This window comes from Colletes gigas, unplaced genomic scaffold, assembly GCF_013123115.1.
Source record: "Colletes gigas isolate AHSC1104 unplaced genomic scaffold, ASM1312311v1 Colletes_gigas_Sc00037, whole genome shotgun sequence".
Taxonomy (NCBI): Eukaryota; Metazoa; Arthropoda; class Insecta; order Hymenoptera; family Colletidae; genus Colletes; species Colletes gigas.
Window position 1 is genome coordinate 1,819,451 of NW_025106666.1, and position 27,389 is coordinate 1,846,839.

Genomic DNA, 27,389 nt, shown 5'->3' on the forward strand with positions numbered 1-27,389 from the left:
TGTGCAGCAACAACTAAAAAATCTCTTCCCCCGCCCATATAACACAGACCTGCTCAGACAGTACTTACAGGTAGACAGTATAAATCCCCCTCCTCCACCCATATAACCCAGACCTACTCAGATAATACTTACAGGTAGACAGTACATGCAGCAACACTAAAAAATGTTGTCACCCCCCTCTGACATTGTTTACAGGTAGACAATATAATAAATTACTATTCTATGTAGTGCGTTGACAGTATCTGTCAATCCAACTAAACGTAGAAGACTTAATATAAAGATATTTGCAAAGCAAAGAACGTGGTTTTCTAAAAACAAACTCAGCTACAGATGTCTTAAAATTAACATATATGCTAACATATATTTAGGAGCAATGTCATATTATTATATAACTAAAATTAAATAAAAATACTGCACAGCAATTGGAAGGGTAGAGAAGATTGTAGAAATTGATGAATCAACATTTTGTTGTAGAAAATATCACAGAGGCCATTTGAAAATTAATCACAGCGTCAATTTTGAAGATCCCATTACTGATGCTTACACAAATTACATTGAAACCATTTGGAGGCATGCCACACATTTTTTAATGTTTTTTATAACATATAATACTATCAATATTTTATATTTTCAAGAAAAGTAATTTCATTGGATACCTGATCCATTACGTATTTAATAAATGTACCTAACAGGAAAATGGTGATTTATTCAATGAAATATTAGTAGAAATAGTAGAAATTTCATTCAATACATGTTTAACAAATTAGCATTTGACTACCTGACATTTTGAACGCAGTAACGACAGTCACTTGTTTCCACCTGTGAACCTGTCAAAATATACTTAACCCTACTTTTTTACTATAACTTTACGACAAGTTTATAAAAAAAATAATGAACTTCCGCAAATAACGAAATGCATATTAATAATGTACTGAATTAGACAAATCGAATGATGTATAACTCACCTCGATCGGTGAACGGTCCGTTTGCTAGGAATATACCCAATATAATATGTTGCTTTGCAAGTTTCTCAAAATTATGTTTAGGTATTTGGTATCCTTATGTCGCGGACTGTACTCGTAGAATAAATAAATTTTCATGGTTCTGACAGTCACATTAGGTTATGCGCGAAACTGTTTAAGGTTAGGTTTTTACGCGTGCCCGACGCACACCATAACTTACATTGCACCGACGCACGTTGCTACTTTTTATACATTTTCAATTTTACCGAAGTGAATGGTAGTAAATTGCCACTTGAATGGAACATTTTATCGAGCGACAAATTCTCGGTCGTCGATGCCTACGGCCGCAGAGAATCATAAGAAAAACACACCGATATCGTAAATAAATATACGCGGGAGAGTAGAAAATAGCGACAATTGCAATTGATAATATCGAAGAAATAAATACAATTCTACATATCTGCACATCGTTCGTATTAATGTTCGAACAAGAATGTGTTGGTACGTCGCTAGAGCGAAGAGCCAAGCAAGGAAAGCCGAGAACTGGTATTCAGTAGTGGTGCAGGCTTTGCGCTGAACACGCATCTGTTGTTCGGTTTCTTCGTGCGTGTTCCTCTCTTGTCGCAAGACATTAAATTCTATCCGCTACAGCATGTGACACGCGTACGCGACACATATTCTCGCATACAAACTGCACAGAAGCACAGAAAGTGAGTACAGACTAGTTTACTGTTAAAATGTTTCGAGTTAGCTATTCGTTACGTGTTTAACGTCGAGGCTACTGTGCATGCTGCTCGCTACGTCGCGGCACGCTTACCCCCTTGAGCTCAAAATATATCTATTAGATATCGTTTTGGAAATGCACACAACGATCGTTCAAAAAACTCACAACTGTAAGCTTAAAAACACACAATCGGAGTTTGCTTTACCGACGAAACAAATACAGTATCAATAAACGCAATGAACAAATCGAGAAAATCAACAAATATCGCGTCATTAAACGATTATCACGTGCTTTCTGCGAAATTCTTGAATACGTATACTGTTTAGAAGCATGTTGATCTAATTTTTCAGTACCATCGTGTCCTCTCAAGTACGGAAAAATGCCATAGTTCTATTTATAATTAGAAATAGCATTTCAGTCTATTACCTTGGACAATGGTATTCAAATAGCGTAATTAATTTTCGACAAATTCACGATATCGAGAGCGCCTCTACGCAGGTATGAAAGAGGCAAAGTTAAATGTAAACATTTCAATATATAACTCGAGCTATAACAGTATCGCTATGTAATGAGAAATATTTTTGTTAAGCTACGAACGATTTTAAAGAATCATCGTAGATGTATAAACATTGTTGCTTGGTGTTAACCAACTAACAAGCAAAATTCTTATCCGGATGATAATTTCAATTATACAATTGCGCAACGAACGGAAATGTAATTGTCCATAAATAAATTGTTATACGTTGGTCTTATTGGTTATCTGTTGTTCGAATAAAATGTTCGCCTTCGTTAATTGATCCGTGAAATGAACAGCATATTATTTCGAGTGTATCCAGACTGCTTGTTAATTATACTGTTATTCTCGCACGCGACAAGTAGAGTTGAGAAGGACTGATGTATTACGCTGAACCGTTATGAATCACGTGCCGTCAACAATTGACTCTTTCTCAGCATCTGCTCTCGATAACAATTTCGCGTAACGTTGTTTGATGGAAACCCATTAGCCGGACACTGCGTTACACAACTAGAAGACTTGTTTCACGACTGTTGAATAGCGACCATGGTTAATAATTAAATAGAGTAACTCGTTTAATAATGTATTTTTAGACGGCTGACGGTTGAAGAATTTGAATCGAAAACGCTCGTTGAGACACGCGAAGAATAATCGCGTTGCTGCTCATTCTCTTTGTGCGTTTCTTGTTGTGGCTTCGCAGCGATCGCTCGATGATTTCAGGTTAACTTCTCGTTGCATAACGTTTCAATCGTTTCGAAAGAACCTACCTGCGTCTAAGTTTGAGGTACATCCGTTTTCTATATTTATAATTACGACTATGGTCGGTTCCGAAAAGTTTTCGGCCGCTCTGCTGGAAATTTTAATTCTAAACCGATCGATAAAGCTAGGCAATTCCATTGCTCGTTTACAGTTACAAAATTCAGCGGCGCGTCCACGAGTCACAGCCAAAATCATAGGTCACAAAATGAAAAAGTATTTCGTCCATCAAAGAAGTTTATTGCAAAATCTTCTTGGTTTCGTAATTCGTTTGTTCTACGTGAATAGAAACGGAAAAAATCAAAAATTCTGTAAAGTATCTGTAAGCGACCGAGAAACCCGATACACACGCTTCCGTGCTGAATTCACGAATGTTGTAATCCAATATCTGCCGTTTTTGTGTACGTAATACGTGTGCTTAATTGGTTGAAACCAGAAGAATACTTGAGAATGATGGTTCGTTTACTTTTGTCACAATTTGTTTCACGATAGTTCGTGTACACATCCGTTCGCATCGAATGGAAACATGAACTGTTCATAACATTACCAGATAGATTTCGCCGAAGGTGTCATAGTATACTATCTTTTCTGTTTCATTATGGTAACAATCGTGCGTCAATATTACAAGTTTATATTTCTCCTTTTTCTTTCAATTCTTTTTTTAAAACGTTTGAATTAAATGAACGTGAACTTGAAACATACACTCGCTTTTAACTTCATTCCACTATCTTACTTTTATTTGCCCGTGGAAACAGACGAATTTCGAGAAGCTTTGTAGAACCGATAAGAGAATAATAAATATCATACCACCTTGAAAATCCACGCAATTCGCGTAAAAGGAAAGATGAAATGTTGAACAGGTAACGCTCATCGGTAACAGTTACCGGTCACAGTATCTTCATTTTGAAAAAAGAATGGGAGCTAGTGACTTGGTCAGCCAAGGAATCACAACACGCGGTAACTTTTTGTCGGTACAAGGGTCGCTTGGTTATTGACCGAGGATTAGCTTCTCTCTAAATTCCACCATTTTGCTTATTGACAAAGCTATTCTTCCGAAAGTATGCTTCATACTTTCTTTTGGCAAAATTCGAATCGGAGCTTGATCAGCGAATTTACAACGCATACGATGGTCAATAAAGTCAAATAACGGTCCCCATATGCTACGGAACACCCTATATGTACCTTCTATTTCCATTCGTAACCATTCTCTTCATCTGTCTGTCGCAAAATTAATGTTCGAAACGTACTACGCGAGATTACATAAGTTTAATGACACCTTGTTTCTTACGGAAAGTTCATAGAAATCTAGCTGAATAATCGTGACAACCGTAGTTTCTGTCGACTTGGCAACCTTGTGTATGTACCATGAACCAATGACGAGCACCGTTCCGTGTACAATTCGTGGTAGTGCATACAAAAAGATTTATTCACGGCGATAAGAATTAACGTTTTAGAACTGGTTGGTTCTCTCCGGTTTGCTCGGCCGTCGACGACTTTTCGATTATTGTTTCTTTTCTCTTTTTCACGTTGATACGAACGTACGCAGACAATTGGTCAACAGCATTACTGCTGAATCACGGGCGTCACGAAGGATTGCTAGCAACGCTTCATCTTCGTCATCGATGATATGCATAAGCACAATTAATAAAGGATAAACCAAAAATAAAGCAACGATCATTTAAAACCGAAGCCCGACAGTTTTTGCGCGAAATTAACGCGGAAGACAGACTCGAAATATGCAACGATGCGACATAATTTAAGAAAATGAGAATCGTTGGAAAAAACCGACGATATAATTTTCTGCATAATCTCGAAAAGACAAGCTACTATTAGTACCTATCAACTACTATTCTTCAGATACGAGTTAATTTTTGAAGGTTATGGCATATTTAAGATAACTTGTGCTGCTAGTCTTCTATGGACTCATTCAGCTTTTCTCAGACCTCTACCAAGTATAGTTTGAATTAGAATATATATAGAAGAAATAATTTTGAATGATATCGGTACAATTACGAATAAAATTGTCTACGTCTAACAATATCGTATGACTATATTCACATATTACTGAATATTTTTATAACTACTATTGCAACGTGACATCTCAATAAACTTTGTTATTAATCGCAGTATTGTAGAAACGATAAGTGTTTAAATTAAATCGTGTTATTGCGAAGTTCACGAAACGTTAATTTTAGATGTTCCCCATCGAAACGATAATGAAGTTTCCAACGAACCCGTAATCGTTATTGTTATTCAAAGTATTCTAATAGCGTTGCGAACTATCCGCGTAAGCTCGTATCAACACGCTTTTATAGACACACTGCCTTTTATCTCTTTGATTGGGCGTGTTTGAACAATCAAAGACGTTTCCTGATGAATTATAAAGGAGCGTGTGGTTGCGACAAAATGTTTAACTAAGCTTATTAAAATTTCGCTCGACGATTATGCAAACGGAATCTTACGAAATCGAATAATCAACCGTGAATGTAATAATTCCTATCTATAGTCGGTGAAGTTTTTCGTTTCGAGCCGATTATGTATTTCTTTTTTTTTTTTTTATTTGTTTCTTTTTTACTTCCTAGAACGGGCAACAATCAACTATATTTTAATGACTTCGTGACGGAATATTAAGTATTTTTATGTTTTCCATTTTTAAAGCTGACACACTAATTGTTGGTTCAGTTGCGATCACGATCAGGAATAGTAATTTTGACGTTTCCATTTGCGTCTATTGACACCAAAAATTCTAATGCGGTGCAAAATTTGTATTAAACAAAGTGACCATAGTAACGTGAATGTAATACTTGTCATTATATTGCACGTATTACGTACAAATATTTCAAATGTCAATACTTAAAAGTTAATATTTAAAAACCGACTATCGTTTTCACGCAGCGTTATCGAGGTATTTGATCTTTCGCTGTGCAGTTCATTTTTTAGGTATCTCTTATCGAACTGAATAACAATCGCTTCAACGTTTCTTTTTTTACAGCTGCAGTGTTATAATGACTTCCTTAAACGGGTTTATTTTTTAAAAAAAGCTTGTCGATATTATATAACTTGGTTTTGCTAATTTTTTGACAAGAAGCATAATATTTAAGAAAACTGCAGAACACGTGGATTGATCTGTATAAATATCTTTGTCCATCTCATTATACTCACAGCGATTCTATACTGCTTTCTTTAATTCAGTACTTTGCAAAGTGTGCATTAGCAATTCAAGTAGATAACTCTTATCGAAGCATTTTTTTTTTTATTGCGAACTGTATCTATTGATTTTCATGGTCTCGATGCACTCGCTTTGACTACGCGATTTTGAAGGTCGTAAAATTATTCACAGCGACCCACTGCCATATATTAAAAACTTGTGAAATATCTAGTACGAAAGAGACATATCAAATCTGGAAAGGTCTGATCGCATTAATAATTTAACTTATCGTCGACAAACATGTGTAACACGGTGTCAGAGGATTGTATGAGTACGCCGTTGTTTGAGGAATGACAACGCACTGTAGGAGATAAAGAAGAGAAATCGAGACTAACTTCGAACGTGATGCGATATTTTTGTTTTAAATACAGGTGCTGGGCCGATGCAAGTCTTATTCTGGTGCTCGACGCCGTCAAGGAGGAGAGGCAAAAGGGTCTCCGTATCAGAATCAGAAAGCCACGTTTAGATGGGACCAACGTCGAAGAAGATTCTGTGATACCTATCGAGATTAATCCTTTATCTGTGCCGTGGTGTAAATTTTCAAGTGATAGGGCAATTAACGCGCTAATATAAGAATAGTTTACGTTTCTTAATTTTCTCGCGAGTGCACGTGATTTCCGAGGACGATCGATTAAACGGTTTTCTGATTCTGTGATCAAAAGTGTCGTACCGATCTTGTAATCGCTCAAAGGCGAGTTAATGCAGCGCACCGTGGAAAATGGAATCGAGCAACGTCAAGTCAAACTCTAACCCCCGAGAAAAGGCCAACTTTGTGTCGGTCTTGTTGTGGTGGTAAGTTCTCTCGACTTCCTCTTACCGATTGAGTAAGCCAAATTTCTTTATCTCCGTTTTATTGATAGCGATAGGCTGTTCGAAATTGTTCGAAACTTTTAAGATACTTGATAGATAGTTTGACGGTTATTCACTATAATACAAAGATACTATTGTCATTCATAGTCAGCATCACCATCTAATGACCTGTGAATACCGATTTTTCGACGCTTGTAATAATTGTTTTGTGTTTTATACAAAAGAACGGTTTCTACTTTTTAAATACTTGTTTACTGATGTCGAGTTGAAGATTCGTTTCGTGAGATGAGATTTATTTAAACACGCTTCCACTTACAATCACGTAATTAAAAGAATAAATATAGGTTACTAGGCACTACCGTTACGAGTAATCGCGGCAAAACTGCTTTATCATCGGTTGGTAGAATTACCAGTGACAGGTGAACCGTTAAATAACATTTCGTTAATTCTTACGTTGATGCATTTGTTACTGTAATGTAACTGTTATCTTTCTGTAACAAATGGCGACTAAAAATTTGCAGTCTCATAAATGAGCATTAATTTATTTATACATTTCAACTTTCAGATTTCAGTCATCTTTGGTATCTTAAATATTATATTTTACTTTTTTCGAAGGCATTTTTAAATTGAATGTTATCGCTTCAAGCAAAAACGTAATGGGAGAAAATTTCTTTTTATTTCTTTAACACGCAGGTGGACTATAGGCTTGTTCAAGACAGGCTACAAAAAAGTTTTGCAAACGGACGATTTATACGATCCCTTGAAGACCGACCGATCGAACGTTCTTGGGGATAGGCTAGAAAAGTTGGTATTAAATTCGAAATGTTATCATTCAAGAAATGAAAACACTAAAAACAATGTCAAGCATTTAAAATGTTTTATTTTTAGACAATGGAACGTCGAAGTAGACAAGTCGAAGAAGGGCAAATATCGGCCCAGTCTATTGAAGGCCATTTTTCGCACCTTCCTATGGGAATACTTCTTACTTGGTCTCATGCAAATACTGAACGAATTTATATTACGGTATGCACACTTTTTCGCTGAATACGGAGTTCAGGTCTCATTTTTGTGTAAATAATGAATATCGTTATATCTAGATAAACCGTTTATCCTTGAATTTACGAATCAAAATTTCATCCGTATTTCACGAATAAAAATTTATCGACAAAGAAATTATTCATCAGCACATCAAAATCTATCGGATGACAAAAAGATAAATAACGTGAATTTATATCAGCGTGATATTCTTCACTATTATGCTAATTTACATTGTAGATTAGGCGCACCGATACTATTGGGTGGACTTTTGCGATACTTCCAGAGGAACGCCACCGAATCGTACGAGACTGCACTCTTGTACGCGGGTGGGATCTGTTTAGCAACGGCTATAAACGTTATTACGTTTAACCAAGCGATCTTCGGTGCGTTTCATGTTGGCGCAAGAATCAGAGTCGCCGCTTGTTCTGTTGTTTATCGAAAGGTAATAGATGGCAGGTCTCCGAGTATCAGTGACGATTACAGTAATGTACGTTTAACTTTTAATATCAATGCATTTCGGAGATTCTTCTGATTAAAACAAGTCCAAACACCGCATAAATCAGATTACTTTTAACTAATATAACATACATATACAGGGTGTTCGGCCATCACTAAGAAAAATTTTAATGGGAGATTCTAGAGGCCAACATAAGACGAAAATCAAGAATACCAATTTGTTGACTGGGATTTCGTTAAAAAGTTATTAACAAAATTATTGTTAAAAATTCTTAATAAAATTTGTCCATCTACACGAATTTTTTTCTCGAAAGTGTGTAGGATTTCGGGGGTATGTCTATTCACCAAAAATGATTGTAATTGGCCGTCGCAAACGAAAATAATTTTTCCAGCATGATTTGAAATTCTTTTTTCGCCGAAAAATTTCAGCACCTACCAACCTTTTAGTAATTTTATTTGACGCTGTACAGAAATGTTGTTTAATATTTTTTGCAGGTACCCCCGAGCACTACTTCAGAAAAAAATTTCAATGAAATCCATTGAGTATTGTAGGAGTTATGGCCGTTGGAAAATTAGACCATTTTAATGGGGTTTTTCTAATTTTACGGGGTCAAGGAACAACTTTTTCAATATTGTTATAATTTCTACATATTCTACATTAGCATACGCGTCGTTTGCCTATTGAAATATTAAAATCCTCCAATCCGTTTGGGAGTTATGATTTTTTAAAGATATGCTTGAAATTTCGAGGAACCATTTCTGACCAGAAATTATATTTTCGGTAAGGAATGTTTTTCTCGAAAGTGCGTAGGATTTCGGGGGTACGTGTAATGCCCAAAAATAATTGTAATTGACCCTCGCAACCGAAAATAATTTTTTTAGAACGATTTGAAAAATTTCAGCACCTATCTGATTTTTTGTCTCGAAAGTGGATAGGATTTCGGAGGTATGTGTATTCACGAAAAATGATTGTAATTGACCCCCGCAATCAAAATAATTTTTCCAGAACGATTTGAAATTTTTGAATTTAATTGTTAATAACTTGTTAACGAAGCCTCCATCAACAAATTGGTATTCTTGATTTTTGTTTTATTTTGGCCTCTAGAATCTTCCACTAAAATTTTTCCCAGGGGTGGCCGAACACTTTGTGTATGTATAATTTTAACGTGATGTATGCACATAATATTCTCTCCGTACTTGTAGTTTATCACTACGTGATTAACTTTTCTTAAGAAGAAAGACTTTTCTTACGTCTAGATCAGGGGTGACTAACTTCTCTCTAGGGGTGAAAAACATTACTATGCAAATATCAAGTTAAATAAAAATAGTTCAATTTATGTCGTGTTTGGACTCATTTTAATGGGAAGAAACCGAGGAATGCATTGGCACCATTTTTAGAAAGGTAACGTGAGAACTATGGAAAGTAAAATGTTATGTATCGCACGACTGTTGTTTTATCACTACAACATTTTTTTGAAGTTCCGAGTCTTGATGTACTATAATTTTACCCCTGTTGCAACAATTCTCTAACTTTTAGTTTTGGGTTCCAAATCTTAGAAAAGTTAATTGTGCATTATTGTATAAGGAATCAAAATTTGTCTTTGGTACCTATACCTGTTATCGACAAGGGGAAATTTTATTATTATAATTCTTCTTTGCATGTAATCTAGGCGCTGCGACTTAGTAAAACGGCGTTAGGCGAGACGGCGCCGGGAAAAGTGGTAAATTTAGTGGCTAATGATGTTAACAGGTTCGATCTTGTTTCCATCTTTATTCACTACATGTGGTCCGCTCCGCTCTCTGGGTTGATCATAGCCTACATTCTTTACACCGAGGCTGGATACGCTGGCCTAATCGGCATTGCAGCTGTGTTTATTGTCGTGCCTATTCAATGTGAGTTTCAGCCAATGATAAACGTGTTACAAAGCCCTCATGCAGTTTAACGCATTGACTGCCACGCCCGTTTTCCGAATCTAGGAATGTCTTCGACAATTATTCAAATTTTAATATGAAAGTTTCTAATAACACTATCATTATTTAATATTGTTTCCACTGCGGTTTTATGCATACCTATTTCCAATAGTTTGCAAGATATTCGACTAAATATGCTTTACAGTTTCTAATTCAAAGACTTTACTCCTTCAATATGGAATAAAAAATATTCTTGTTTGCTTAATGATAAAAATAATTGTAGAAATACAATACTCTCAAATCATTTAAAGAATAGATAGTGATATATTTTAATGTGTTCCTCTACACAGGGTGTTCGGCTATCTCTGGGACAAAAATTTAATGGGAGATTCTAGAGGTAGCCGAACACCCTGTATGTTGGTTCAACAAAAATAGTTGAGGCAGAACACAGGAATCAGGAAAGGCTAAAGAAATGTCTAAACTTGCCAAGTGTATTTGATCAAAAATCTCTTATCCGTTACTCATTGTGTTTCAGCCTACACCGGAAAGCTATCTTCCAAGTTCAGGCTGCAGACAGCCATTAAAACCGATGAAAGGGTACGCCTGATGGACGAGATCATATCTGGCGTTCAGGTAATTAAAATGTACGCGTGGGAGAAGCCGTTCTGTGCTCTGATTGAGATGGCCCGGAAATTGGAGTTGAAAGTGGTCACCAAGAGTTCGTACATCAGAGGCATTTACATGACGTTTAACCTGTTCACTACGAGAATGGCGCTTTTCTGTACCCTGATCAGCATGCTATTGTTTGGAAACGAGTTGTCGGCTGATACAGTTTTCGTTTTCTCCTCCTACTTTAACATATTGGCGCAGACTATGTCGGGAATGTTCGTACGTGGTTTCGCGGAGATAGCCGAATGCATGGTGGCTGTTCGAAGGTTGCAACACTTTTTGATGTACGAGGAGTTCCAGGAGAAAGGTTTCACGTTGGATAAGTTGACCGCCAGCCTTAACGGCAGCATCAACAGCGACAGTAAACAAACAGCCAACAAATCGTCGCGACAGGATTTACCCTACATCGACGACGAGATAGATTCCTATGAGAATCTCGACGACTCGGCGGAGAAAAGGAGGCACAACGGTCTAGTCGTCGTCGCCAGTGATTTGCTAAAGAATACGGCTAATCTTATGGAGGGTGAGCATTTAGCATTTACAAAGAGAATATATGTGTTGGGGTGATCATCCTTTGTTAACGTGTTACTTTTTTTTTCTTATAGAAAGGAAGCGTTCCTCAATGGTGAACGAAGAGACGTATGCAGTTAAGATGAGGAACGTATCGGCAAAGTGGGAACCAGGTCAATCGGAGAACACTCTCGAGAACGTAAATTTGCAGCTCGAAAAAGGGAAAATGTACGCGGTGATTGGAATGGTGGGAGCTGGAAAGAGTTCCTTCTTGTCCGCGATTCTTGGTGAAATAGACGTGCCAGAAGGTCAGGTTAAGGTGAACGGGAGTCTAAGCTACGCCGGGCAAGAAGCATGGGTCTTTGGATCCACCGTTAGACAGAATATACTTTTTGGTCAACCTTACGAACGTCAGCGATATCAGAGGGTTATCAAAGCGTGTTCCCTGGTTCGAGACTTTAAGCAGTTTCCTCGGGGTGATCAGACAATCGTCGGAGAAAGGGGTAGTTCCCTGTCGGGTGGACAAAAAGCTAGGATCAATTTGGCCAGGTCCCTTTATAGGCAGGCAGACATTTATCTTTTGGACGATCCTCTGAGTGCTGTGAGTATGTCGCGACGATACTTTTAACTCTGTTCCCGTTCGAATCTATTTCAAAGCTATGCATACGACGTTTCAGGTGGACACTCACGTCAGCAAGCACCTGTTTGAAGAATGTATGCAACGGTACTTGGCTGGCAAGACCAGAATCTTGGCTACTCATCAACTGCAATACGTGAAAAGCGTCGATTCCATTTTACTCATCGAACAAGGAAAAGTAACAGTGCTTGCTAATTATCCAGAGTTGTTGAACCAACGGCCAGAGTATTATCGTCTTCTGGCTGCGGAGACCGAAACAAACGACGATTCTTCTTTGGAAAAAAGCGTCATGAGGAGACAATTCTCGTCGTCGAGTACCAGAGTAAGATCCTTGGCGTTTTGTACTCTTAGAAAAAGATGTATGTAAAGCTTTATTTGTGATAATTTAAAATTTGGTAGAGTCGAACACCGGAAGCCAGTAGCGGGGGAACAGATGACGAAGAGGAAGACGAAGATCCCGAGGTAGTAAAAGATGGCCTAGAAGGAACATCCCGTGGAAAGGTGAAGGGATCGATCTTCATAAAATACTTTCGAACTGGTGCCAATCTATGTCTTACCATTACGGTCTTTTTGCTGTATCTAGCTACGCAATGCACTGTCAGTCTCAATGACTACTTTGTACCTGTCTTGTACGTATTTTTAGATATCGTACCAACCATTGTCCTATCGTTACTACGATTGTTACGAACTCGATATATATTTTCAGGGTGAACGCAGAAGAAGCACGTCATTATTCCCTTATGGAAAATGCTCTGAATGCCACCAACGATTCAATGATAGATACTACTTCAGACGTGTCGTCGATATACGGTTACTTGTACATTTACACGGCCATAGTACTTGGGATATTCTTTATTGGCATTATCAGGTCTTTCTTATTTTACAAAGTATGCATATTATGCAGTCAAAAGTTGCACGACATGGCGTTCAGTGCTCTCATCAGAACGGGCATGAGGTTCTTTGATACAAATCCCAGCGGACGAATCCTTAATCGATTTTCCAAAGATATGGGAGCGATAGATGAATTGTTACCAAAAGCCATATTGGACGCTAGCCAAATATGCTTGATGATGTTCGGATCCTTGGCAGTATCTTGCATGGTCAATCCCCTTTTCCTAATTCCCATAGCGTTCTTGGGTGCTGTTTTCTACTGGATACGTAAAGTCTTCCTTAAAACCAGCAAGAACATCAAACGGATGGATGGAATCAGTAAGTACAATGTAACGTTAATACAAGGTTTATAAAACCTTGGTAGCACCACTTGATGTGCCGTTCAATAATAAGAAAATTTTCTTCCAAACAGCTCGTTCCCCTGTGTTTACTCATTTGAATGCCACACTGAATGGACTGACTACCATCAGAGCGTACTGTGCACAGGACATACTGAAGCAAGAATTTGACAAACTGCAAGACGTCCACACCTCCACCATTTATATGTACGTGGTAGCAAGTACTGCGTTTGGATTTTGCTTGGACATCTTTTGCTTCCTGTTCACTTCGTTGGTCACTTTCAGTTTCCTTGTACTGGAGCAAGGTGATGAATCTCCTCAATATTTCTTTGATCCAAAGGTAGTCGTAATTCGTTAACGAGACTTTTTTGCAGCATTCTCTGGAGGCGAGGTGGGTTTGGCTATCACTCAGGTGATGGCCATGACCGGTATGATTCAATGGGGAATGCGACAGAATGCCGAAGTGGCGAATCAAATGATGTCTGTGGAACGTGTGTTGGAATACACGCAAATAGCGCCGGAACCGAATCTACGCGACAAAGGGAAGTTTGCGAAGAAAACTGAGAAACAAGCGGTCGCACTTCCCGTTAACGCGCCAAAGAACTGGCCTACAGACGGACTACTCAAATTCAAGAACGTTTACATGCGATATGTTGACGACGAGCCTCCAGTATTGAAGAATCTGAATCTCGTTATTCGTTCGGGTGAAAAAGTTGGTTTCTTTCTTTTTCTGTCAAATTAACATAATTGTACGCGCAAATTAATTTAATTTATTTGCCCGTCGTCAAGATTATCTCTTACGCTACGCACGATTGTTCATCCTATTACAGTAATTTGACAAAAGAAAAAAGTGGAAATATTGAAAAATACTATACGCCTATAAAATGTGTTTGCAGGTTGGTATCGTAGGTAGAACAGGCGCTGGGAAATCGTCCTTAATATCTGCCTTATTCAGATTAGCCAAGGTCGAGGGATCGATCGAGATCGACGGCATAGATACAGGAACTATTTGCCTGGAAGATCTGCGACGCAGTATATCAATCATTCCACAGGATCCAGTTTTATTCTCTGGTACATTGAGACGTAATTTGGATCCCTTCAATGAATTCTCTGATAAAGCTTTGTGGGAAGCGCTCGAAGAGGTTGGTTTATTGTAGAGATACCCATTTCGTGTGTATTTAATGTGTGTCTTTAATGCACGTCGAAAATCGTGATCTTTGGTTAAATGCAAAAGAGTTTCAGAACTAAAAGAGATTAAACCTAAATGCACAGGTTGAGTTGAAGGATGCCGTCAGCACTGCCGGTACAGGACTGGAAAGTCGAGTGTTGGATAGAGGCAGTAATTACAGCGTTGGCCAAAGGCAATTGGTCTGCTTGGCAAGAGCCATCTTACGAAACAATCGAATACTCATGCTCGACGAGGCAACCGCGAACGTTGATCCACAAACGGATGCTTTGATTCAACACACGATAAGGAAAAAGTTCGACAAATGCACTGTACTTACCGTTGCTCATCGGCTGAACACCATCATGGACAGCGATAAAGTTTTAGTTATGGATAAAGGTCGCATGGCGGTGAGTTACATTTTTCGTTTAACGAGAATACTTTACTAGAACGAACCTTCTATTGATATGAGACAAAACTAAATAACAATTATATTTATACTTTTCGTTACAGGAGTACGATCATCCACATATATTGCTCCAAAACTCTCATAGTCAATTCACTTTGTTAGTAAAGGAAACCGATCGTTCTATGTACGACCAATTAGTTAAAGTAGCAAAACAATCTTACACTGCCAAACACGGCGAACGATGATCGCCGCGCGAAATATTTTTTTTCGACCGTACGTTTCTGTTTCTACTTGAATATCGATGCTTAACAAGTAGTGTAAACATTTATACAAATTTCAATTGTAATCAAGTATTATCGTCAGTTCTGAACGTATTCGAAGAATCATTTCTTTGTTATCGTTGTTCGAGCGTATCATTTTAGTACTTCGTGTAATTGTTAATGTCGCCGTTGAACGGCGTGCAAGGCTTCCAAACGAGTACTTATATATTTTTCTACTCCAGTCTTTACGAAGTTTGCAAACTCTGGGAATTTTAGATACACGTTTTAATGAATTTCAACAACTCGAACAAATGCATGCCAGTAAGATGCCAAATGAAAGTAGTAGATTTTTGTAAAATATAATACTATAAGTTCGAGTCCCCATAGGTAGGCACAAATAAATACCGTTGTCCGAAGTATCGCGATGTGCAAGATATAAACAAATATTTATTGCGACTTTCGTAGATGAAATCAGCCGCGATAAATAGCTTTTTTTTAGACCCGATAGTATTGTACAAAGTGATAAAAGTGCAATGTTAATGGTACTATACGCAAAAAATGATCTATATTGTACAGGATTTCCCTAGATGAGCCTTGAAACGGTTACTAAATGAGAAGTAGTGGTGGTGTGCATTCAAATAATAGACGTGATCTTGAAATAATCGAAATATTTTCACTTTCGAAATAAACACATACATCGGATCATGTACTGCCCGGTATCATTCACGTTTCCCTAATGAAATTCTGTTTTATTTTCTACCGTTCAGGAGTTATGGCTGTGTTCAGATTTATGAAACATCTGATTAGAATGTTGCCATTCTGGATGCTGTATTACTTGAATTTTCGATAGATCAAAATCCAATTTCGCTTAGATACAATACGAAAACGTTTACAAATACGAAAGAATAAGTGGAAAATCAAACCCGTAATGTCGAGTAGTTGCAAACCCCTAGTAAGTAGTACGAGGAAAAGTAACGAAACTTTCCTTAATAATTTTTACATGAAATCTAAAAATACGAAAGAAACATTTTTGCACGAAGTTTGTCGAAAATAACCTTGGAAGAATCCAAAGTCAAAGAAAGTATTGAAATAGATAAGACCAAAGTATGTATGTATAACGACATAGTTTATTTATAGAATGCGTTCGAAATGTACATCTTCGACTGTTAAACAGATACGAAATGTGCGATCGATTGTGCAACAAACGTTTGGCATTTTCAAATGTTTTCTACGATTTTGCAACTATTTAGAACAGTACTTATCCAACCACAACGTATTAAATGAAATGTACTGTAATTTTTTAAATTGTATTCTAATATATTTTATAATATAAATATAAAATGTAATATAGAAAGTCAATTATTTTCTATGTACTTTACTGTGGTTGAAGCGATCAAACGATAAAATAAGGCGTGTATCGAAAAAACCGTCGGTAAAACAGCAAGCTAGTGTTCAACATAAATTCATCTCCGAAGATTATACTATTGTTACATTTTTTATTGTATACATATATGTATAATATTAAATTGTAAATAAAACAATATTTTTATATACACTCTTACTATTATCAATACGATCGTGTCTACGAAAAATAAAAAAACGAATAACTATGTATATTCTTTTTACGAAATTGTTACTCACCAATTTGGACGTTTGCTAGAGAAGTTCTTCACTCTGATTTTCAAAGTTCAATTCCACGTCTTATCACACTGTATGAAATCATTTCACTGTACGGCGTGTCACTAACAGCACACGACACGTAACAAAATTCCAATTATTCCTACGTAATTTGTATGAAATGTTCAGTTGATTTACTTCGGGAAGCAATCTCAGACAGAATTCTATTGGAATAATAGCTAACTAATAGAAATTCTGTCTAACGATGTGTTCGAAACGTTATTAATCGATTAGACGATTGTACAAATAACTTGTTATTCATTCAACGCGAAACATAATTCGATCGTCACATTTATTGAACACATAAACGGATCAGAAGCGTTTTATTTTTTATTCATTCCACGAAATGGTTTATCTAAATCAGAATTTTGGCTATCTCTGCGACAAACCCTCTCACTACGACGACCGCAATTGAACTAAACGTCACAGATTTCACCGACGTCACGTCACGTACGGCTCGAACAAGCTGTGCGCGCTCCGAGAGACGAGCATTGATTGGTCATAGACCGCGCAGTCGTATTACAGCTCGTCGGTGTTTGCCGCAGATTTCAAATACGCTCGAGATATTACCTTAAGCGCTAGGGCTTACTTCACGCGTATTCAAATTAAATTTTACAGCTTTCATAAATACTGTACACACAATTTATTGTTGATCATACAATTTGATTCGCTACGAATTAAAACTAATTGTTTTGTGCATGTAACTGCACCGACATTTTAACTACGTTTCAAGGTGAACTTTATTTCTGGATGTTCATTATGCAGTATTTATCAGTAGGAATAAGTACATATGAAAAGTATAACATAGGCGTCAGTAGAACGAGAACCTTTTAAGGTGGCGCATCAACGAAATATTTCTCATTTTCGATGCAACCGATCGTAGTTTTCTGATCACGAGAATGGAATCGAAAAACGTGTATATGAAAAGGAATCCTCGTGAAACCGCGAATCCAATAAATCGTTTATTTTTCGGGTATTTTTCATTCTCGTTTCACTATTTTAATTTTCTTTTAGTTAAATTATGACCAAACAATTGTTTTTTACTTTTATCGTATCCTAGATGGACGAAAGAACTATTTCGAAAAGGTGCTCGTAAAAATTTGGTACTAACCGATCTCTACCATCCACTGACGACGGATGAATCTGGCAAACTCGGTGAACGACTAACACGGTAAGTATTGGCGTAAAATAAGGATGATGAGATGACGGATACAGATTTAATTATAAATGTATGCATAGTAAGGCAAGGATATACAAAATTTATTAGAAAACCGAATCCGAATATTAGAAACAATGGGCGCTCAAATGTTATGTAACCGTGTGAAACGAACGACGCCCACTTTACTAAGGGCGAGATTCACACAAAATTTAATTTTAAAAATTGTCGTCACAGTAACTCAATATAAAATACAATTTTTTAAATCACTGACCATAAAAATACTGGTAAAAAAAAACAAATACGTTGTTGAATAATGGGCGAGGATAAATCTAGCAGAAAAAATTAGGTCGATAGTGAAAACGTTAAATAAACTAAAAATAAAAAATGTTAATGGCCTGTTTCTTTGTAGATCGTGGCTACTCGAGTTGCGGAAATTAGATCGAGCGAAAGACGTCGATAAGAAATCGACGAGCAAAAATACTCCCCGATTGGAGCTAGCTATGCTGCGCACTTTTTGGGCAGAATATTTTCGCGTTGGTTTGTTGACGTTTTTACAATACGCGGTATTAGCCGTTCTGCAACCGATTCTTCAGTCATGGATCATCGGTTACTTCAAAATCGACGAGGGTACGAACACGACTACCAAAACGGAGGCTCTAATTTATGCTGGTTGCCTAGTGATCTGCATAATGGTGATCGTGTTTATAATGCATCACGCTGACCTAATGTCACAGCAAGTAGGCATGAGGCTACGAATCGCTTGTTCCTCCCTCATATACAGTAAAGTACGTACACTCGATTCGAACGTATGAATTTTTAAATACATTATGCAACAAAACTTTTGTCGCGTTTTACATTTACATTTTTTTCAGTAATAAGCTTAATATATTTTTCAAATTGAAAATGTTTACGTGATCGCTCAAAGGTCGATATATTTTAGTACTAAAACACAGTTGGCCCCTTTTCCCTGCCAGAAGTGAATAACGCAGTAGAACGAGCCATCCTGATATTGAAAACAACATATATCGTGTTATCAGGATGGTTTATTCTAATATTGAGTTGACGAAGTCTCTATCGGGAGACCTTGACTTCCCGCGTCTGACAACATTAGCGATATACCAAGAATCTTTAAACGTTTTGGACAGTCCCTGAAATGTCGACGTAAAGCGTCGATTGTGGTAAAATGCTATTACATATTAAATGAAGTCACATAATTTTGTTTGATAATGAAAATTCATAAAACCCAGCGCTAACTTTGTTGACACTGAATTATTATCGACATCGTAGTCTTTTTAAGCATATCTAGTTAGACTATGTTAGACTATCTATAGTTATAACTCGGTTTGGTTACAGATACTACGACTCAGCAGAGGATCCTTAACTCAAACTACATCCGGTCAGGTCGTGAATTTCCTCAGCAACGACATGAGCAGATTTGAAGAGCTATGCTACTATCTGAATTTCGTTTGGATCGCACCCTTCCAAGTAATGTTCATTTTAATTCTATCTATATTTACGTATATCTGTACTAAAATCAAGAGCAATGACATTTTGGTAGAAGCTTTGCGCCCGAGTTGTATACGGACACGATTTGTAATCGTCTCTACGATAAATGCATCGATACTGAAAACATTTTCCAAATCGTCAAGACATATTTTACAGATTATCATCATTGCCGTAATAATGTGGCAAAGGATCGGAATTTCAACCATCGTTGGTATCGGAGCCCTCCTCGTAATGACAATTCCGGTCAATACAGTCTCTGTTCGGGTTAGCCGTAAGCTGCGGGGGATGATCGCTAGACTGACAGACAGGAGGGTGCAGTTAATGAACGAGCTTGTAGCCGGTATACAGGTAGAAACGAATTATAAATGTAAAAGAATGAATATCCTCTCTTTTTATACTATTTAACTAAAAATTAGTTTCGACTTGACAATTTGTAAAATTTTAACTTAAACTGTTACGCGTGCAGATTAAATGTATTAGAAAAATAATTATTTCTTACAATTAAAGGTGATCAAAATGTACGTCTGGGAGAAACCATTCGCGACGATCCTGGCCAACATACGAGCTTCCGAGATTGCGAAAATACGTATATGGTCGTACGTTCGAGCCACCTACTTGTCCTTCGTGGTGTTCGCTAATCGTGCTGTCCTCTTCTTCACCCTTCTGTCGTACGTGTCGATGGGGAACAAGCTGAAACCAGATACGACGTTCATGTTAGCAACGTACTATGAGATGCTTCAACTAGTGATAGCATATTTCTGCCCACAGGCCTTTATAGTTTCCGCAGAAGTCATGGTGTCTCTCAGAAGAATACAGGTTAATGCTTGAAAACTTATTGCAACGATCGGTCGCAGATCCCTGAAACAATTTTCCAAGTTATATGTATATAGTTCATAAACAGCCTCAAATAGGACCTTTGTTGGTTAGGCTAGCAAACACCATTACCTCCAATTCCAATTTCCTTTCAGCAATTTTTATTGCTGGAGGAGCAGTCGGAGAAGGAATGGCCGCCGGTCCCAGCTCACGCGAACGGCTCCCTGATATTCAAGAAACGAAAGAAAGAGAAAGAAATGGAAAAGGTGGAGGCCATCAAGATGACGAACGGTTGGTCGAATACGGCTCCCAAGGAGAACGAACAAAGCGCACCAGTTTCCGTGGAACTGGAACGCGTGTCCGCGAATTGGATCCCCAAACAATTGCCACCAACTTTGTGCCACGTGTCGATGCACATTCGTAGCGGGGAATTGTGCACGCTCGTGGGTACAGTGGGTTCGGGCAAGTCGTCCATTCTTTATCTTCTTTTAAAAGAACTTACGGTAGGGGCTGGACGATTGACCCTGCGATCTAATATATCCGAGAACGTTCGGTCGAATAATCAAGGGTACGTCGCAGACAATCCAAATTTGAAGATTTCTTACGCTAGCCAGGAACCGTGGCTGTTCTCTGGGACCGTCAGAGAGAACATCCTCTTCGGTCAACCGTTTAACAGAGACAGATACGTCGCTGTAAGATTTTTTCCGGTTTCGTTCAACGTTATCATTGAATATAATTTATCAGACATGAATTAAGAAGGATGACTTTTAGCCACGATACCAGAATACAGAAAATGGATAACGAAGGAACCGATACATATTCCAGGTGACGAAAGCATGTGCCTTGACGAAGGATTTCCAACAACTGCCTTACGGCGACATGAGCAACGTGGGCGAAAGTGGATCGTCTTTGTCTGGGGGACAAAAAGCTCGAGTGAATCTGGCGAGGGCTGTGTACAAGCAGGCCGATATTTATTTGTTGGACGACCCTCTGAGCGCCGTGGACGCGCGCGTGGCTAAACACCTTTTCGACAAGTGCATTCAGGAGTTTCTTCAAGGAAAGACGAGAATCTTGGTCACCCACCAGTTACAGTTCGTCAAACAGGCTGATATGATCGTGGTGTTGGATCGAGTAAGAGTTTTGATAATTGTTTGGTTAAAAGTGCGACTACGGCTTTAGAATTTGCACTTCGGAAGTAATAATCGAGGCCAATTGCAATTTGTTGTATAAACTTCCAATCAGGATCATCTTTTTAAAGGGCTACGTGAAAATGCAAGGATCCTACGACGAACTATCCAACTCAAACAGTGATTTCGCAGACTTGATCGACCTTATTAAAATGACAACGGAAGCTAGAAAACAAAGCGAGATCATAGATTCGTCGAATGACCAGCTCTTCGCGGATAGGAGACTCAGCAGAAAAAGCTGTCGCGGCAGACTTTCGATAAGGTCTAATGCCAGTAGTATGGTAACAATTTACGAATAACGAATAATTCGACGAACGAACGAAACAATGTTTGCCCGACACTACGATAAAGAGACAACTGTTTTCAGGCATCCTACAATTACGAAGACAGCACATCCTTGCGGGACGGAGAGGAAGAGACGATAGCAACCGGTAGCCTCTCCAAATTGTACACAGAATATTTCCACCACGGCGGTTCTTATTTCGCATTGTTTGCGTTGGTACTCGTGTTCATTGTGTCCCAAGCAGCCACCAGTGGCAATGATTACTGGGTCTCGTATTGGACGAACCTAGAAGTCGTAAGGAGATCCGTAACAAATGGTTCGCAAACGCTGATCTATCAAAACAGTTACATGTTCAACAACACGTTCTTATCGAGCATCGTTTCATTTGACAAATATGGCCTCTTAACCACTTCCAACGCCATATACATTTACGCATTTTGTATGCTTTCCTGTATCATGACCGTATTCGCAAGGAACATCTTCTTTATGAAGGTCTGCACGATCGCCAACCAAAATCTTCACAACAAGATGTTTTCAAATGTGTTGCAGACGACGTTGTCCTTCTTCCATAGCAACCCTTCCGGTAAACATTCTTGCAAGCTGAAAACAGAATTGCCATATTACTGAGTTTATTGTACGTTTGTCTATACAGGTAGGATTTTGAACAGATTCTCAAAGGACGTGGGAGCTATGGATGAACAACTGCCAAGAGCAATATTGGAAGCGGTTCAAATATTCCTCGTAATCATAGGTGTCCTTATTATGGTGATGATCATGAATCATTGGATGATCATTCCACTAGCAATCCTGGGTATCCTGTTCTACTTCATGGGATTATTGTATCTGAGAACAGCGCAGAGTATCAAGCGTCTCGAGGGCGTAGGCAAGTAGACAGTCGTTGTGTAAATTGAATATACATGTGGAAAGTGACATCATTGTCAAATAAAATTTTAGCAAAGAGTCCTGTATTCTCGCATATAAACGCTACGCTGAGTGGCTTGACGACCATCAGAACAAGCGGACCCGAAATTGCGAAGCTATTGCAGAAGCAATTCGACGTTCTGCAAAATGTGCACACCGGTGCATGGTACATGACGATAGTCACACACGTTACGTTTGGTTTGTACTTGGACATAATTGCCTGCTTCTTCGTCGCGTGCATCTGTTTCTCTTTTATCCTACTGGATACAGGTAAACGAGACTAGAGCCAATGGTATACCTTTATATGATAGATCGCTTTAAAAAACACATTCTTCCATCTCGCAATGAACGTATTGATGTTAACAAAACGCTACCGTACGTAGGTGACACGCTTGGAGGGTACGTTGGACTTGCTATATCGCAGTCGTTAATCATAATTGGTACTCTGCAATACGGAGTGAGGCAAAGCGGCGAGATGGTGTCGCAGATAACGTCAGTGGAGAGAATCATGCAGTACACCCGGCTGCCCAGCGAAGGATCGTGGGAGAGCGATAATCCTCCGCCATCCGATTGGCCGGAACACGGTCGCGTGAGCCTGAAAAACGTCAGCATGAAGTACGAGACAGACGAGCCTCCTGTTTTGAAGGTATTTTTTGATTATTTTTTATTTATTCGAACTGTACAGCTACATTTGCTCTTCTTCCACAGAATCTGAACGTCACGATAGAGGCAGGATGGAAGGTCGGCGTAGTAGGCAGAACTGGGGCTGGCAAATCGTCTCTGATATCGGCATTCTTTCGTTTGTTCAACGAGGGATTGGAGGGCGAGATCTCGATCGATGGAACGAACACCAGCACGCTGGGTCTGCACGAACTACGCTCGCGGATATCGATTATCCCTCAGCAACCGTTTCTCTTCTCCGAGTCTCTGCGTTACAATTTGGACCCGTTGAACAGCTACAATGACATGCTGCTGTGGGACAGTCTTCACCAGGTAGAGCTGAACGATCTCGTTCTGGATCAGAAGGTGATGTACAGCGGTAGCAACCTGAGCATCGGTCAGAGACAATTGATATGCTTGGCCAGGGCGATCCTGAGAAACAACCGGATCCTCGTTCTGGACGAAGCCACAGCAAATATCGACTCCCAGTAATTCTTATTTCATTTTTCTATCAAATAATTACCGGTTTCGTCCTTGAATGTTACTCAGCAGAATGTTCTTGATAATATATGCGATGGTTAAGGTCAATGGTGTTTAATCTCCTTATCTGTATAATTATCCAATCTTCTTGTGCAGAGTCTCCCACGCAACTGTAAACATTTTATTTTTAGTCAATTGGAAACTACTGAATTATATTGGAAATATTAGAAATTACTTACCTAACACTTGCTGTAGTATTTCCTACTGTAAATTAACAGTGTGGGGTCCATTCGAGATGGATCGTTCCTCTCGCACACACTCGACCGACCTTCCGTTTGTATACATATACGCTCCTCACCTCTTCCACAAGACCCCACAATAGCATCTAACGATACTTTACAGTCTCAATATGTAAATTTATGGGTTTCATCTTATTCGGAGTAAATAATAATATGCGTTTTTTTGTTCCAGTACGGACGCCTTGATTCAGAGAACGATACGTACGAGATTCGCAAACTGCACTGTCATAACTATTGCTCATCGTTTAAACACTATCATCGACAGCGACAGGATCATAGTAATGGATGCTGGACGCGTCATGGTATGTTTCGTTGCTACCACGAGTTTACTTTCAATCAGTTTATAGGATTCAACCACGATATGTCATTTATTTACGACAGGAGTTCGGTTGTCCTTACACATTGCTGCGCGACAGACCCAAGGGGATTTTCTCGCAGATGGTGGAAAATACGGGAGTGACAATGGCACAGACTCTTTACGAGCAGGCAGAAAAGGCTTTTTCAGCAAAGAATACAGAACAACGAAGCCTCGACTTGACCAGACAGTGCTCCATCGAAACGGACACGACGGATATTATCGTACAGAGTTCTCTTTGACACGTTGACTGCTAGATCAAACCTGTAAAATTTTCTACGAATTCAAAATTTTGTTTTTAGACACGCGAAAAATGTATTTAAAAAAGATAATAATCATGTTTGGGAATAAAAGTGCTAGACTAAGGAAGAAAACAACTAATCGTAATAATACATGATCGGTTCTTCGACTAACAATAAAAGAACTTCAGATTCGTTATATTTATTTTAAATTGAAAGTATCAATACAAATGTATGTTCGACGAAAATGAAAAATTATTCACTCTCTGACCCTAGATTCCTCGCTTCTGTGATCGAAAATAACAGTACTAACATCAATTGCGAATCACTCTGCGAGACTGTTCAAGTAAATATAACAAATGCCGAAGCATGTATGCAAATAAATCAATAAAGCGGTGTACTCCGAACATCTTCGAATTCCTATTAATTTTATATTTATTCGGATAAAAAGAAAATTTCGCGACGAAATAAACTATTGTGCACATAGTTTATCAATAGTCACGCAGAATCTAAAAAGAAAAGTAGACGTTTCAGAAATATGTACGATGAAAATTATAATTTTCTCTACATTGTTTGGGCAACTATTTCTATGATCAAGTAATCGATAATATTCCTCTTTACTTCTAAATGAGATTATATGCGATCTTATATCGCACTTATGTCGTAAAAGGCAATAAGTTTCTGTACTCCGTTTCGAGAGCGAACTCCTTGATACAGATAAATCGTGTCTGTACTCTACAAACTTTAAACGAATACGTACACATTCTGAGTACAAGTCTTTGAATATGTATATATCCTATGTACGTGTATAATATTTAGATCGTTCGTCTGCTCCTTTTTCTTTCCTTTTTTTTTCATTTTCTTTTTCAGTAAATTCGTTACTAAAGTAGATTCTAATAAGTATACTTTTGCTCTCCGTAAAATGTACTTTTTCTCAAAACTTTAAATCAATACGTCTTGGATTAGAATAGTTTAGAGGAACGGACGCGCTATCTGTCGAATCCTCTACAAAGATTTCTCTAATACTTACTACATATTGAGCTATACGGCCTGCAACGATCCGAGAGCACTCGGATATCCGAATATTCCGAGCACAACGATAAAAATAACACAGCCTATATTAAACGAGAACATGTCACCTTATTTCCATACGACGAAATGAAAATCACAGATCGATTAACAAAAATATCGAATATAATGATTTATGTATCTATACTTAAGGTTTAATTCTAAAAATAAGAATTATTTTTCAAAATATTGTACACTTATACGTATCACGTATAAACTAATAAACAATATACGTATAAGAAGTACGTATCTCTTTCTTTATTAAAAATTATTCAACGGTATAAATTATTTGAAAAATGTAATTAAAACAGACAAACTTCCGTATGTATATATGTGTATATATATTTGAGAGAATAATTTACTTTTTGCCCCAATGTACAAACATTTTTTGGTGCACAACGTTTTGAAAAATATTATTCAATTCTTACATAACATTTTGTACATGTATGTACATACATACATGTATACAGTATCTCTGATTTAAAGTTTAAAACTGTGAACAGCTCGATCCCTCGTCGATTGAGCAAAAAATATTTCGAATATATTAATCGTTAGTTTTCTTCTTTCTCTTCATGTTAAACATCTCTTTCGATCGCATCGACGAAGAGTAAGATATCAACAGTTTTCAATTTAAATCTTAAAAATTGTATACGCATAGAAACATAATGTCGTGAATAATACCTTCAGATATTAGAGTTAAAAATATTTTAAGCGGACCGTGGTATATGTATTCAGTTCTCATACAGTATGTATTATGTACACGAATGTTTATCTTAATAAATCCATTTCACATTGTAAGATTCCTTGCAAATTATCGATATTCAAAAAAGAAATAGAAATATGATTCTTTGTATTCAATTGTTAGGTTTTCTTTCAAAGAAACTTGCACGATTCGTACTCCGTTTTATAATTCTAAAAGAGACGGTCTTTTGCGACAATTAAAATAGCCATTGCGTTTACAGTAAAGAGCAAAATAATGACAGTGATACAGATTTAATATCTTAGCGTTCTATACTTCTTACAGTAAATTTATTGTTGCGTGCAGTTTTGTCTTTTTTCTTTTTTTTATCATGTGAATAGATTGTAAATTAATTTTAATACTGCAAGTTTTCGCAAATTTGTTTACAAGGAATTAACGCGCTACGTGAAACAGACTTTGAATTTCAGATACCGAACGTTCTAATTTGTATATTTTCTAAAAACTAAGTATATAATATATTTTAATGTAAATTTTCAAATAGCACTTACGATATATTTTGTTTTTCACTTAGTCTTACTGCATCTTGTAATTTACTTTCAGTCCTTATAGTGGTACTTAAAGAATATCCCTTAACTTGTGATTCATGTACGATGATACACGATAGTCGAGTTAAAAACTATGTTTGATTTATTTCTGTGGATTGTAATTCGTGCTTCTAAGAGTAAATTTCCGCTTAAAATATTTAATGACAATGGATCGTTTAAGTATGAATCGTCTAATTTTA

The 27,389-nt window shown here is 37.7% G+C and overlaps 1 protein-coding gene across 1 annotated transcript; it reads left to right on the forward strand.

Moving 5' to 3' along the window:
• The first annotated feature begins 1,478 nt into the window (after positions 1-1,478).
• LOC122402590 lies at positions 1,479-26,052 on the forward strand. Its single transcript, XM_043405515.1, has 32 exons — positions 1,479-1,672; positions 6,536-6,956; positions 7,668-7,778; positions 7,863-7,997; positions 8,250-8,454; positions 10,139-10,361; positions 10,915-11,571; positions 11,654-12,159; positions 12,236-12,517; positions 12,595-12,824; positions 12,902-13,404; positions 13,499-13,729; positions 13,799-14,136; positions 14,321-14,566; positions 14,697-14,999; positions 15,103-15,240; positions 17,754-17,908; positions 17,996-18,106; positions 18,504-18,879; positions 19,448-19,579; positions 19,757-19,948; positions 20,108-20,416; positions 20,569-21,105; positions 21,239-21,544; positions 21,672-21,881; positions 21,968-22,466; positions 22,536-22,766; positions 22,838-23,074; positions 23,188-23,450; positions 23,513-23,952; positions 24,416-24,545; positions 24,625-26,052. The coding sequence occupies exons 2-32, from the start codon at positions 6,883-6,885 to the stop codon at positions 24,838-24,840; spliced, it is 8,526 nt and encodes a 2,841-aa protein (XP_043261450.1). The 5' UTR covers positions 1,479-1,672; positions 6,536-6,882; the 3' UTR covers positions 24,841-26,052.
• The last annotated feature ends 1,337 nt before the right edge of the window (positions 26,053-27,389 follow it).

What these genes read in the sequence shown, in the direction of transcription:
- LOC122402590 (XM_043405515.1), top strand. Translation starts at nt 6,883, where the DNA reads ATGGAATCGAGCAACGTCAAGTCAAACTCTAACCCCCGAGAAAAGGCC. An exon ending in ATAAATCGTTTATTTTTCGG is followed by an intron (nt 17,909 to 17,995) that starts GTATTTTTCATT and finishes ATCGTATCCTAG; the next exon opens with ATGGACGAAAGAACTATTTC. An exon ending in CAAGCGTCTCGAGGGCGTAG is followed by an intron (nt 22,767 to 22,837) that starts GCAAGTAGACAG and finishes ATAAAATTTTAG; the next exon opens with CAAAGAGTCCTGTATTCTCG.